At 44.6% G+C, this 13,448-nt stretch overlaps 1 protein-coding gene across 2 annotated transcripts; it reads right to left on the reverse strand.

The window, feature by feature from the left end:
• Positions 1–230: 230 nt before the first annotated feature.
• Positions 231–11,452, reverse strand: AKTIP (AKT interacting protein). 2 transcript variants are annotated; one of them, XM_065733273.1, is made up of 10 exons: positions 11,387–11,452; positions 8,655–8,768; positions 7,277–7,482; positions 5,690–5,754; positions 5,498–5,598; positions 4,124–4,212; positions 3,954–4,052; positions 3,642–3,749; positions 3,204–3,264; positions 231–1,765 (listed from the first exon to the last, which is right to left on the reverse strand). In XM_065733273.1, exons 2-10 carry the CDS (start codon positions 8,694–8,696, stop codon positions 1,655–1,657), a joined length of 882 nt encoding a protein of 293 aa, XP_065589345.1. In that variant the 5' UTR covers positions 8,697–8,768; positions 11,387–11,452; the 3' UTR covers positions 231–1,654. The 2 variants fall into 2 exon arrangements, with proteins under 2 accessions (XP_065589345.1, XP_065589344.1); XM_065733272.1 differs by lacking the exon at positions 11,387–11,452 and having other exon boundaries at positions 231–1,762; positions 8,655–8,829.
• Between the last annotated feature and the right edge of the window lie 1,996 nt (positions 11,453–13,448).

The following is a 13,448-nucleotide window of genomic DNA, read 5'->3' on the forward strand; positions in this document are numbered from 1 at the left end:
CTCCTGCCCTCCCCAGGGCACCAGCCCACTCACCTCTCCCACCGGGGCGGACGCGGTGCAGCGAAGATCCCGGGGAGCAGCGACGGCAGCCGTGTCGAGGTGACCCAGGAGCTGCACGGGGCTCCTGGCACAGGGACACCACTGCTGCCACCAGGACACACGGCCAGTGCTGCAGCCGGGGTGGGCGCTCGGCCTGCCAGCCCACAGGAGCCTCAGAGCAGCTGAAACACCACTGTCAATGCGGTTAACAATAAAAACAACACAGTGCATCTGAAGCCATTAGGGACGTTTAAGGTGTCTGTACTGATTTACACAACCGGAGTCTTCCTCAGCTAACAGCAATTCCAGCAGTACAAGAGAATCTGTGCTCTAAGAGAGAAAGGTTGTCACAGGACGAGCTTGTGCAAGACAAAAACTACAAGCAAACCCAACAGCTTACACTGCGACTACACAGGGCGTCAGCAGGGCTTGTTTCTGGGCAGCAGGGTTTGCATTGATGCCATCCACACAGGTGTGAGCATGACTTGAAGAAAAAAAGCCCAGCAATAACCAGCTCCCATCACAAGTTCTGGAGCTATAAGAAAAACCCATTATGCAGCAGTAAGAGATGATGCTAGATTACAGTGTCTGGAGAACGCTCCTGGGAAGTGGAAGACTGTGCCCTGAGCTCACAGCAGCTCTAGAGAGGTTTTCCTAGACGTGGAACAAAACTGTTTAACGGCCTCTTCAGCACACAGCAGACACCTACAAATACCTGTGTCACCAGGAGCTTCCATCCCACTTGGTCTTTACTACGTGTCTAAAACAGAAGCAGTGGGACAAAGGCAAAGTGATGATTCCATTTTATTTTCTTAAGATGTCACTATTAACACACATTAGTCAAGCTATTCCAGTAATCCCCACAGTGCAGACACCTAGGGAATCTAAAATCCTCTAAGATTTCATTAGCTCAAGAGACCACCATTAAAAGCTTTGATTTTAGTGTTTATGTAATAAAAGTCTATTAAGCCTGACATTCTTCTTTCACCCCGTCAGACTAATGTGTGCTTTAGTGACAGCAGCCATTTACAAATCAATAGTACATCATCCACTGAGTATCATCCTCAGCTTTATCTCTGGAAAGTGCTAAATGGAGTCACTGAACCATCTATTTACAATTCCAAATCCTAACATATTTACAATAGAAACCAAAGTATTTAAAACCATTAAATATAGTGTTTAACTCTGCTATATTAGTTTACATGAACACAGCTTACCTCTGGCATCGTACTTCCTGCTAGTATTTCTTTCAGCAATTTAAAATTTAGAAGGAAAAAAAAATAGCTATTTCCTGGAGGGAAAAAATAAAAGCTTAAAAGCAACCCCAAACCTCCAGGCATTTCAGAGCCCTGAGGAATTACCCACTCTAGACAGTCTTCGGACTGAAGTACTGCAGTGTTCAGAGATACTTCCAAACTCCAGGCAAGCCTTTAAAACCTAATGCATATGTAAAACACTGAGTCAGTAATCCATCAAGCAAGTTTACTGGAGTCACTGCTACTGTTCAGTTCTTACTAATCCGTAGTCAAGAAAGAAACTGCTGCCTCGCTGTTTCTCCCTCCATTACATTCCCTCCACCCATAGAAAGTGTTCTGTGCGCCACAGTCCAGGAGAGCTAGGTAGGCATTGTCTTCTCTTCTTTGCTGAAAGGCTGAACTGAGCCAGGCTTTACCCACGACAGGCCAGAAACATGCATGCTTTTGCAGTGCTGATCTTCTGGCTTCTTCTAGGCAGAAGAAAACTTAAGTCAGAATGATTTGAAACCCTCTTTGTACCTTCCCACACATTTTAAGACTGGCAATTACAAGCACAAAAGAGGTCAGTATCATTTCCTCTCCTCAAAGAGAAACAGCGTAACATCTGCTGCTTTAGTTTCTGTGGGTATGCAGGGCACATGTAGATCTGCACCCAAAAAGCCATAAAGATTAAACAGGTACTCCTTGGATAACTGCACTGCTATCTGCCAGATCTCCTGGTTCTACAGAAAGAAGAGGCAATCCACATCAAGGTGCATATGCCATTCACTCAATGTTAACAGTTTCAGCAGGCCACTTGTTCCTCAGTGTGCATGGGTAAAAAACAACAATCCAGGGCTGCAGCAGAAGGGAAAGAACACAGGACTTTTTCCCTTCCCTGTAAGAGAAGTTCCTGAACACACTCAGCTACGCTGGCATTTTGGATCAAGTCTCCTGAGGCACAGAAGCCTGAGCATGCCTCCTATCATCAAACTACCCCAGCAACTAAAGCACCACACGTGCAGTATTTAGTAACTAAAACAATGACAGTGCATTTTTTTTGCCTGTTGAACACAGGTACCAGCCACCATTTCAGAATCCTCAGACACTACAAGTTGGTTCCTCGTCACGTCACTCAGTGCAGACTCAGAACTGCTGCACACCAATTCCCCTCAACTGCTAGGAATCATTTAAAATATAGAAATAATAAACTGAATGAGAGGGAAAGTGTGTCTAAAGATAATATTTTAAAAGCCTTAAGCTCTTCAGAATGAAGGCTTATTTCTTTTGAACCTCTCCAAGAAAGACAAGAAAGCATCTTCCAGTTCTAGCACGCAGTGCTAAGCTCCAAAGCCAGCAGACAGTTAACGTTCTAGGGCAAGGGACACAGCATTACTGCACTTTGACTCTGCAAATATTGAAGGCGTTGCTCAGTGGAAACCCCACATGAACAAACACATTCTTGCTGTATCTGAGTGCTTTGAGGCAGAAGTAACAATCCCCAAAAAGTTTTCAAGTTAAAAGAAAGCTCTGAAGTTTTGATTTACACATTAAAAATCTTTCAACAGAAGAGAAGAACAAAGCTGGAGGTCGTGAGGTTATGCAGCAGTACTGACCATGACAGGACAAGCTAACAAGACAGCCAGCAAATCTCTCCTTCTTCCTTCCCATCCCTACATAAAAAGGTCTGCCAAATTTACCAGCAACTGTCCTCAGCCTGACAAAGCCGAGCATTCTAGCTGGCTGAACGACAACGGCTTAGAACTCTGAAGTCACAACAGACACACCACTTACTAAGGATACCAGTTCAGTTTCAGCATGTCTCCAGATCCAGAACAGGAGCAGAATAAAGTCTGCCTAGTACGTGATCTCCTTCCTCCATCAGGCAATAAAGCCCTCCTACAGTGACAATCTGGACTTTGTACATACCTTCTGAGTCAGCATCTTCTCTCTAGCTTCATCATGTATAGCTGGATTCCAAGGAGAAAACCTGTGGAAAAAATAGTTCTCTTACTCCACATTTTTGCAAACACAGAGAAGTAATACAGGAAAAAAAAGCACTCTCACCTGGTTTAGTTTGCTCATTTTCAGGTCAACTACAAATCTTGAGTTATTGGTATTAGGAATTTACTACTCATTGACACAGATCTTTTCCAACAGTGAACACAGTGTCTGATAATTCAAGATTTATTCAATATTAAGCAGAAAGAAATAAAGGTTAAGAGCACTCAAGGTACTCTTACAAACATACAAACGAAGAGGTCACCCAACTTGAATCCCTCGGCAGGTCAAGGCTTCAGATAAACAACTATTGCAAAACTTGTTCTCAGAGCACGAAGACACGGTCAGTTTGCCCATGGTACTCACACAATTGCATAGGGATCCTCTATTTTGGGCTGATCAAACAAGTGACTGCTGCATAGTTTGACACTGTCCACCACTTTACTCTTGAACAGCTGAATATCCTTTTCATACCTACAAGAGAGAAATAAGCAATGTCAGGTAACTGCAAGGAGGTGCAGCAGTGCCCCAGAAGCACAGACCAGGCAAAACCTCAGAGTTAGTTTCTAGCACAACGAGCTCCAGACACAGAGATCACAAACAATTGTGCAGATCTCGATTCTGCACTTCTATGCAAAAGCCTCTTCAGAAGTCACTAAACACCTGGGAGATACTTACAGCACTGCAGCCTCGGGGTTCAGAGGACTAGTTGTATCGATCTTGTAGAAGACTCTGCGAGCGTACATTAGTACTTGCCATATGTGATTATGATTCCGCCTAAAAGGAACAAAACCGGGTGAAAAAAGGAAAGACCCTTCCAAATTGCACACGGGAATGTCAGCACTCACCTCCATTTTGCAAAGGCTCTTTTCACATCCAGTTCTCCAGACATGGGATCTACTAGTGGATGGAAGACGGGCAGGTCAAACACCAAGCGCTGCATCAGAAGAAAGGAAAACCCCAACGTTAAAGCACTGGGTGAAGGTGCTTCAAGTCTTTTGGTTTTTATTGCTCAGTGAGATGTTGCTTCCAAATATTAATTAATTGGCACTGTATAAAAAGAAGACAACTGAAACTGTAATCCAGCACACCCACGTTACATCCAGGGTCCTGTGCTCTCTGACACTCCTGGCACTGAATCAGGAAAGTACCCCAGCTAACGACACACGCACTAAAGCCAACACAGGTAACAACACAGAGAACATCAGATTAAGCCAAGAAAACAAAACTAAACACAAAAACCTTCAGCTGCTTCTGATGGAAAGCTCCTTACATACTTGAGCTACAATCTGTACTATCTTTTATGCTACACATTTTCTCAGTAAACTGTGAGATGTCCTCAGCTCTGTACAGTTTGTTTCCTCTGGCATTTGTGCATTCCCCTAAAGAAAACAAATAACAATAATAATGAAATCATTTGCAACAGGAAGGTTTATAAAGCACCATGCTAGCAAAAGAATGATGGATATGTGACAGACATTTAAAGCTAATGTTTGAAATAAACCAATTTATACTAATTCTGTCCCTGTAGAGCTTTACACAAAGCAAGCAGGCAGCTTCCTGATAAAGCAACTCATTCTCAGCTACAGCAGCTGCTACACCCACCCAGAACCTTCCTCTTAAAAAAATCTGGCCAAGAGGACCGGATGCTCTGCTCTGGGGAGTCACACTGCCACCAATGGCAGGAATGGAAAGTTGTCACTTGGATACTTTTCCCTAAAAGGAAAAAGAAAAAGCAAAGACCAGAGGTGAAGCCTTACTACCCATCTCCACTCTCTGCTACTTCACTTCCTCCTCAAGCTCTCTTAGTTCTTTGTTTCAATGTATGTAAAACAGACATAGGCAAGAAATGCTGCAGTACCACTTTGAGTATAGCACAAGTATCTGGATTTCACGTTCCATCACGGGATGCTCAGAATTTGGAGACATAAATGCCTTCAACATCCATGGTAAGGAAGCAACAGCTCAAGAGCTGAGGTAAAGAACTGCTTGGCTGCTTAATGCTCCAGGGTACTCATGAAATGCACTCTGCACCAGCCTCAGGATCAAAAGCAGCAAGTTCCTTCCACTGATGTGAGGAAATACGTACACAAAGCTAGTTCAAGTAAGTGAGAAGCACGCTGGTACATTAGCTTTAACAAGGAGCCACACTTGAAGCACCAGAGCACAAGGAAAAGCCAAGACACACACAACCACAGCCACACACAGCCACAGCCACTTACCGGGCAGTCTCCGTCTGGGTAATTATCAGGAATATAGACAGTAAATTTAAACACACCATCCTGGTAGAGCCCGTGTCTGATGAATATCACCCCAAACCACACTGCAAGTGAGAAAGTTTTCTTGAGTGGAAGAATTAAAAAAAAAAAAACCCATGTAATTATTAAAGTTTTAAAAGTTCAATTTAAACTTACTTAATGCTGATCTGTAAGATGGCTGCACGTAGACACCTGGCAACTTCTGCTTTACAACCAACGTACTGCAATTAGAACCAGCATTTAGAACAGCTCCACAAGCATGCTGCACCTGCAGCAAGGTGACAATTGTAAAGGCAGAACAAAGCCAGTAGCCAGACAGGAGACTTCATCTACAAACTTATGCTCTGCTTTTCCTAGCTCTCCACATAAAAAGCTACTAGTGGGAATCATCATTTCTGCTGACAAGTTTTCTCAGGAGAAAAGTAGAAATAAATTATTTCCCCAAAAGATGCACCTTTCTACCACTGCTGAATTCCCAGTTTCAAAGCAGAGAGAAAGGAACGCAATGAAGTAATTCTGAATGCAGTTTCAGGCTTGCAGTTCAGTTAATTCCAAGCTTTTATCATTGCTTTAGCTTAACATTTGAAACAAGTAGCTTCTCAGTTTCAGATAAGGCTATGCTGAAGGTCAAACAAGAATCACACTGGCACAAAGTAAAACAAACAGAATAAAAAGGACGGGTGAAAAACAGTACGGTGGGGATCTACATCAAGTATTTTCAGCATCTCACTGACGGATGGACAACACATTTTCCCATACTAGCATTTATTTGCTATTCCATTTTTTGTGGTGATGATCAAATCACAATCTTCAGTCATCAAAGAACAGTGAATTACATAAAGAGTTTCTCTTTCTTCTTTTACCTTTTAGGAAGAGAACCATCTTTCTTAAATTAAGAAGTCAGGTTCAGCTGCCTGAACAAGATTTAATGTTTTGAATGTTCACTTTCAATGCAAGGGTTAAACAGAAGAACTGAAACTTAGCATTGCATCAGGACTCAAGGGACTTCATTCCAAAAGGCACTACACACTTGAGAATCCAGTACATCTACTGCAGAGGAAGTCTCTCCAGCTTCATAGCACAAAACAACTTCAGTAACTTTACAGAACTACAAAGCTCTGCAGATATATAGATTTGTATGATCTGCATTCTGCAAGGGACTAGAATAGATCAAAGCAACTGACCCAACAAAAGCTCTTTAAACTGCAGCAACTCCTCCCTCTTATGTTTCATTTCAAGTATCACTGAGAGGCAGGAAAGAATTGTCTTTCAAACAGCCACTTAATAAGCTCTATCATCAGGAAGCGTTCAAGTGTCCCTCATTCAAACACTACTATCTGGTACCCTTCATTCATAACCAACTTCCTACTAGACATCTGCTTGCTTCTAATTTAATAATGGATCTAAAAACTAGCTATTTCTAAAAGAAAAAAAAAAAAAAGCTACTGGGACAACAGGCCAGAAAGCACAGACAAAAAATGTATTTACTTAGAGAACAAGAAATGAGAATTCAGAAAATCACATCTGAACACATCACTTCTTCTCCTCTGCTACCTCTGGAGAGTGAGGTTGCTGCTCAAGAAAAGGAAATTGATGGAACAGATAATTTTACTGCGCTCTTCAGGGTGGAGACACCAGGCAGAAGTAGATCCCTGCATGCTATTTTCTTCCCCCACTGAAGCATAAGCCCAGTAACCTAATTTATATCTACTTTTTTTTTTTTTTTTAAATGTGAAAACTTACAACTCTGCAAGGAGGGAATACTCCAAATAAAAAGGCCCATAAGAAGCATGTGTTCCATTTGTTGACTGGGATGACACTGCAGGAGAGGCAGGCTTGGTAACTGGCACAGCATTCTTTGGAACACAAGGCAACTGCTTCTTCCCAGAAGCTCGTGGAGGACTGGTCCTCAGCTCTCCAGTCAAAGTTTTCTCATCAGCTTCAAGTCTCTGTTAGATCAAGATAAAGCCACGATATAAGACATTTAAATGAAAAACATTTAACTAAAGAACATGTTTTAACATAAGCTTCAATCCAACTGCACTATTTACAAGTGTGGCCAATGAAACTTATGGTAAGTTGCTTGTTTTTTCTTTTTTTTTGGGGGGGTGGGAGGAAGGGACTGAGGCATGTGCACCTTTATGGCTTTTGTGTTAAACCTAGCCTACAAGCATAAAAGTAACCAATGGTGGATAGGGAATCTGCAGATTAGGACAAACACTTAAGGAGGCTTGTACTTATTTAGAAACTGGAAGCAGGTAATATAAACCATCAGCTTAGAAGTCAGACTATTTCCAGCACACAGTGTATCAAGATAAATCACTTCCACTGACAAGCATTCTCCTTTTCTAGGCTTCAGAAAGTCTCTGAAAAGTAATGTAGTAAAGCTGAGAACTTTCTACAAAAACTTAATATATTTCACTTTCTGTGTGTGCTGAGACAAACATCCCCTGCACACATACAGCCCAGTCCCACTGCAGGAGGGTCACTGACAGTGACACCAAGACCAGCTTAAATCATTCTGTTACTATGACCCCATGTCTTTCACTAACTAAATAGTCTGTACTTCATTTGTCACTCTGCACAACTCTCTGTTACGTACAGACCTCAGAATCTTCCCACAAGTTGCCAAGAGAAACGTGCAGGTTATAGGGTTGGGGCTGGGCAGTGCTGATTTATGGTAGGGCACTGTGAAGTGCTCAAGACCTGCACTGGTAGTAATACTTTGGTCACAAGCACCATCAACGAAGTTATATTTAGCACTGAAAATCTGAGCAGTGACTAACTCTACAACAATCACACTTTAGATACAATAAAATGTAGAAACTAACAATGTTATCCATGCAGAGTTTTGTCAACGCTTCCCTGCATACCCAACATCCAGCTAAGGCTTATGTAAGGCAGGAAATAAATGTCACAAGAACCAAGACTTCCAACTATTTGAACAAGTTTGTTTTGTCTTTCATAGCTGAAAATGCTTCAGATAAGAAAAGTCACTGCAGTCAATTCTGTAGCAGATTTCATCCCCATGCACGCTCCAATTAATGAGGTTGATCCTTTTATGAAGATAACCCCAACCCTCGTGATGAGGAACTGCAGTACCCATGCACTACATATCTACCTTGCGCCCAGAAGCTGCAGACATGCTCCAGAAAGGGTTCATAACGAGTGCTCCAAATAGAAGTCTGCAATTTTTTGGTTTCTTCTGTTTCTTCACACCTCTCTGGTTTATACACTGAAAATACACAGAATGAGTTTGCATCCTTACACATAAACAGGACTCAATATAAAAACTGTACTCAGACAAAACTCTGTAGCCAGCTTTATATTCCTCTAGAAATGAGAGCTCGTAGTTAAGAATGACAACAGCTAAAACTGCTGAAGCTCTGCTGTTTATTTGACTCCAGCACAACATTACAGCCGTCTACAAAATATTTTTGTACTTCAACTCCTGCATCCTGTTAAAAAAAAAAAAAAAAGAGAAAGATTCTGCAACCTCTTCTTTGTCTCTCCAAGTGGAGAAAAGACCATCTATTGGCTCAGCAGTCAATAAAGATCCACAAGTAAAACTACAAGTTACCACTTCATATTCACATACAGCATCAGACAGCACTACGAGGCTCACACCTGCACTCTTCCCAAGCGCTGTCCCTGCATACACTGCAGATCTGGCAAGTATGTGAAGCACTCCAGTTTGAAAAACCTCTGCCATTCCTAATGAAAGGGATGATCCTCCCATTGAGTCTGCATCGCGTACATGTCATTTTGCTTTCAACTGCACTGGAACCCCGCCAGGAAAAGACAAAGCCACAGAACACAAATGATTTTCTGTAGCTATTTAATGGGCTCATTATGAGCACTAAGGCTTAGCACCCATTAGATCAGCAGTTCAATAACAAGGACTTCAGCAGTTTCTGGAGCCTCGGCATTTCATCTGCTGTTTAAATACTTCCCACTGCTCCTCTTTGGGTACAGACCTCTAGCAGTGTTTTTCTTCATTTGTTTAAGAAAAGTCTGGTTAGCGATTGCACAACTCTCTCATCTATACTCAACCTCATGTCTGGCACTGCCAATTTCCTCCACTCTCCCTCACCCCCCGTCCCCCAGTCCTCCCAGCCTCCAACATTCCACCCCTCCTCCACCCTTTCTAGTTATATTAAGTTTTGTGACAATTCACTTTGCTCAATTTCTTTAATAGGAAATTGTACAAAACTGGCCAAGGCAGTTGAGAGAATGTGTCAAACTGAAAGAAAACAACATAGGTTCTATTGTGATCAACACTACCATTTTTTTCTACAGTAAGCAAGCTGCCACCTGTTCACACATTGCTTTGACTAGCTCATAGAGAAAATGATAACGTTCAGAACAGAACTTTTCCTAAATAGAAAATAAACACTGATCTTGTTAAAAGGAAAAAAAAAAAAAAAAAAGCTAGACTGTTTACCAAAAAGCCCAGCAGTGGTAAAGGTTGAAAAGAAACACTGATATCAAATCGCAGCTGTCTAACTAACAGCCATCCAGCACTAAAAAACAACAAGACACAAGCACTCATCAGAAACGGTGATGAAAATTAATTCACTCTCCCAACCCGAGACCATCTCAGGCCAACATTCCAGTACACAGTCCCTCCAGATATTTTCCCTCCTCAGCAGCCAGTCACATCAGCCGAGCCAGCGCAGGCAGAGCAGTGCCGGGGCACGCGCTGGGGCAGCAGAGAAACAGACGATCTGTTCTTGCCTTTCTCATCTCCTGTGTGCAAAGCAGAGCTCTGCCAGAGGGATATGCCACAGGCCCTTCCTCTTAACATGAAACCCGTCCAGACTCAAAGAGCAAGATGCTTGCCTACAAAAACACAAGGCATTTCCTCAGGGAATTCTGGGGTAACCAGAGGGCAGAGGAACTGACTTATAAAGAGCACCAAGTGCTACAGCTTTGACAACAGAGAACTTCAGGATGCAGTCTCGAAAATAATTAGCAGGACCCTGGAGCAATCTAGGGGATTAAACATTTTCTGGCTGTTGTTTTCTTTGGAAAACACAGCCAACATAAATCCCACTAATACAGAATAAGAGATAGGAAACACAGGAGCTGAAACGGACAGAGAATGAGGTATGTACGTATAGAACAACCCAACCTATCATCGGTGAGAAGGGAGCTGATCCAGGAGCCCAAAAACTGCTGCTAGATGGAGCTCAGCTGCTGACTCCACCTCCCAGAGAGCAGCTGTGCATCTCAGTGCAGTTCCAGCTCCACTGGAAAGCCTGTCCTCACGGAGACGCCTATTTACAAGCTATTAAGAACCGGTTTTGTCACCAAAGCATACTTCAGCCCTCATTAAATGACAGAAGAGCTCTAGAGATCACCCCGCACCGAGATCTTCTATCCAATAACACGCAATAAGCTCAGCCTCACGACGGTGCCTACACGGCGCTGGAAGCAGCGCCTGCACACAGCAACGCCGTTACCCGCGCGTTACAAAGTGGCACAAACGCAGCCAGGATCCCCGTCCGGCTGTCACCGCTCACAGCCGCACGGCCATCAGCTGCCGCCAGGTAACGCGGCGGGGCCCCGCACCACCTCAGAAAACCGAGAGCGTCCTCAGACGCCTTCCAGGAAAGGTTCCTCGGCGGGAACAAAACGCGCACCCCGCGCCGGTCCCGCGGGGCTCCCCTTAACCCGGGGCGCTGAAGACGACGCCCGCGCCCCGCAGCGCTGCCCGGCACACCACCTCTCCTCAGGGCCCGACCCCTGCTGCTGCTCGCACAGCACCGGCCCCGCCCGCCGCCCCGCGGTGCCCGCGGCAACCGGATGGTACCGGTCACGGCCACCGCCACCCCTCAGGTGTACGCTCACCGCGCTCCCGCGGCCCAGGCCCAGGCCCCGCCACCGCCGCCGCCGCCGCCGTTGCTCCTCCACCGTCGCCGCCGCTCCGTTTAAAGCCCGCCCCTCGGACTCGCACATCCGGGCCCGGCCTTCCGCACAGCCAATCGTTTTTCCGCGAAGGCTCGGCGGGGCGGGGCGGTGAGGACGGAGCTGACCAATCACAGCCGTCATTCGTGTTACGGCGCGGCGAGGCCGACCCCTCACCTGTCACGGCGCGCGGCTGCACGGCGTTCCGCCCCAGTGCTGGGGATTGGTCCGAGGACACGTCCGTTTCCGGGGAGCGGACCAATGGGAAGGGGCGACGCACCTGTCACTCCTTCAGCAGGAAGAAAGCGCTGAGGCGAGAACTGAGATAAGCGGCTCTCGCTCATTGGCCGGTGGCGCGGAGCGGGGAGGCGCGCCATCGGCCGGGCCGCGGGCTGGGGCGGGGCCAGCGCCGTCCCACATACAAACGTGACGGAGGAAATGGGAACGGGCCGTGTCCCTGCACCGGCACCGCTCCGGTCCGTGAGTGGTAGCAGTGAGTTGGCCCCTGTGCAGTCAAGGAAGGAAACCCACGGATTTCCAGGGAATGCAACAGTAAGAACTTTGTGTGTACGCATAAACCGCGCCAAGCTGCACCGACAGCTGCAGGTCCATCACGGTATGCATCTCAGAAAATATTATTCTATGCATGGTACGGACTGTTGTTTGAAATTTGTCTCTTTCAGGACACCGAAGAGAGAAGCTCTAAAATAAGAAGCCAAATAATTAGTGTCATCAAATAATTCATACCAAAGATCCAATTTTTCTGGGCGTACTTGTATGTCCGTTTCACACAGAAAGCTAAACACAGTGAGGAATTTTATTAAAAATAAATAAATAAATATATATTTAAATATATATATAAATAAATATATATAATGATAAAAAAGAAAACCTTTAAATTAGCATAGGAAAAAGGCATTTTCCACACTACATAACCTCATAATACACCCCCAAACCCCACGTTCTCATAACCCAAAAGATGCCAAGCACTTACTACCTCTGTATCTCTCTGCATCTCTGCTGGGCTATGACGGCCGCACTGGAGGTACATTCGCTGCTCTGTTCAGTTGCTCGGCACGCAGGGACTCCGCGTAGTTCTGGAGCAGAGTTTCACCTTGTGGGGGAGCAGTTTTTGGAAATCCCCTGAACGGGAAGAGACGCGAGGAAAGCTGTGTATCTCATTAGCTGGAGGGAACGCTCGGCACCACTAGGTGGTGTTCTGCGGCTGTTGTAGTCGTGCATGGTGAGCTATGGGACAGCTGAGTGATGGAAACACTTCTGAAGCAGCGATCAGGGCTGACGCTGCCAGCTGCGGATAAATGTATACACTTATCTCCCCCTAACGAGTTCTGTAGGGAGACTGGCATGACATGTTTCCCCCTCCAAAAATGCAAAGGTGGAAGATGGTATTTTCTCCTCAAAGCTAACAAGTGGAATTACAATCACAGTTAAAAACCTGTAGCCCTTAACATTCTCCTCATACTTGCAAGTGCAATTCCTCTATGATGTGAATGCTACAAGAAGCACTATCAACACTACAGAAAACTAGAAAGACAAACAGTCAAGCAGTTAGTTTGGGTTGGCTTGAGTTTTTTTTTTGGAAATAGTGTACTCTCAGATTCAGAGATTTCTTGGTTATTTTAAAATTTCCCCACATTGGTCTCTATTTGCTTCATTACTGAATGGAATATGGAAAGGACACATCTTTCTGTAAAGCAGGAGAGAGAAACTGTCAGACTCTTAAAATGCATTAGTAAATATACAGGAATAAATATAAATAAATAAAGCAGGTGTTTCCATCCATTTTAAATACCTCTACAAAGAAGATGACAGATCAGGGCTTATTTCATAGCTCACAATGGCAGTTATCTGCAGAAAGAAATAGATCGGGTCGCAGTTCTCCCATCATTGTGAAGGACAGTGGTACAAACAAGATCTAGGTATCAGTATTTTCTGGTAAGGCTAGAGCTACTGAACACCTCTGCCCACCTTTTCTAGGTATATG

The sequence above is a fragment of the Cyrtonyx montezumae genome, unplaced genomic scaffold, assembly GCF_038088225.1.
Source record: "Cyrtonyx montezumae isolate F1298 unplaced genomic scaffold, pur_monq_1.0 scaffold_17, whole genome shotgun sequence".
NCBI classification, from domain to species: Eukaryota; Metazoa; Chordata; class Aves; order Galliformes; family Odontophoridae; genus Cyrtonyx; species Cyrtonyx montezumae.

Bases quoted from the DNA above. Each gene is read 5' to 3' on its own strand.
- AKTIP (XM_065733272.1), bottom strand. From the start codon at position 8,795: ATGCAAACTCATTCTGTGTATTTTCAGTGTATAAACCAGAGAGGTGTG. The intron at 5,599-5,689 runs GTAAGTTTAAAT...TCTCACTTGCAG, and splicing joins ATCTTACAGATCAGCATTAA to TGTGGTTTGGGGTGATATTC. The intron at 3,750-3,953 runs GTAAGTATCTCC...TCTCTCTTGTAG, and splicing joins AACCCCGAGGCTGCAGTGCT to GTATGAAAAGGATATTCAGC.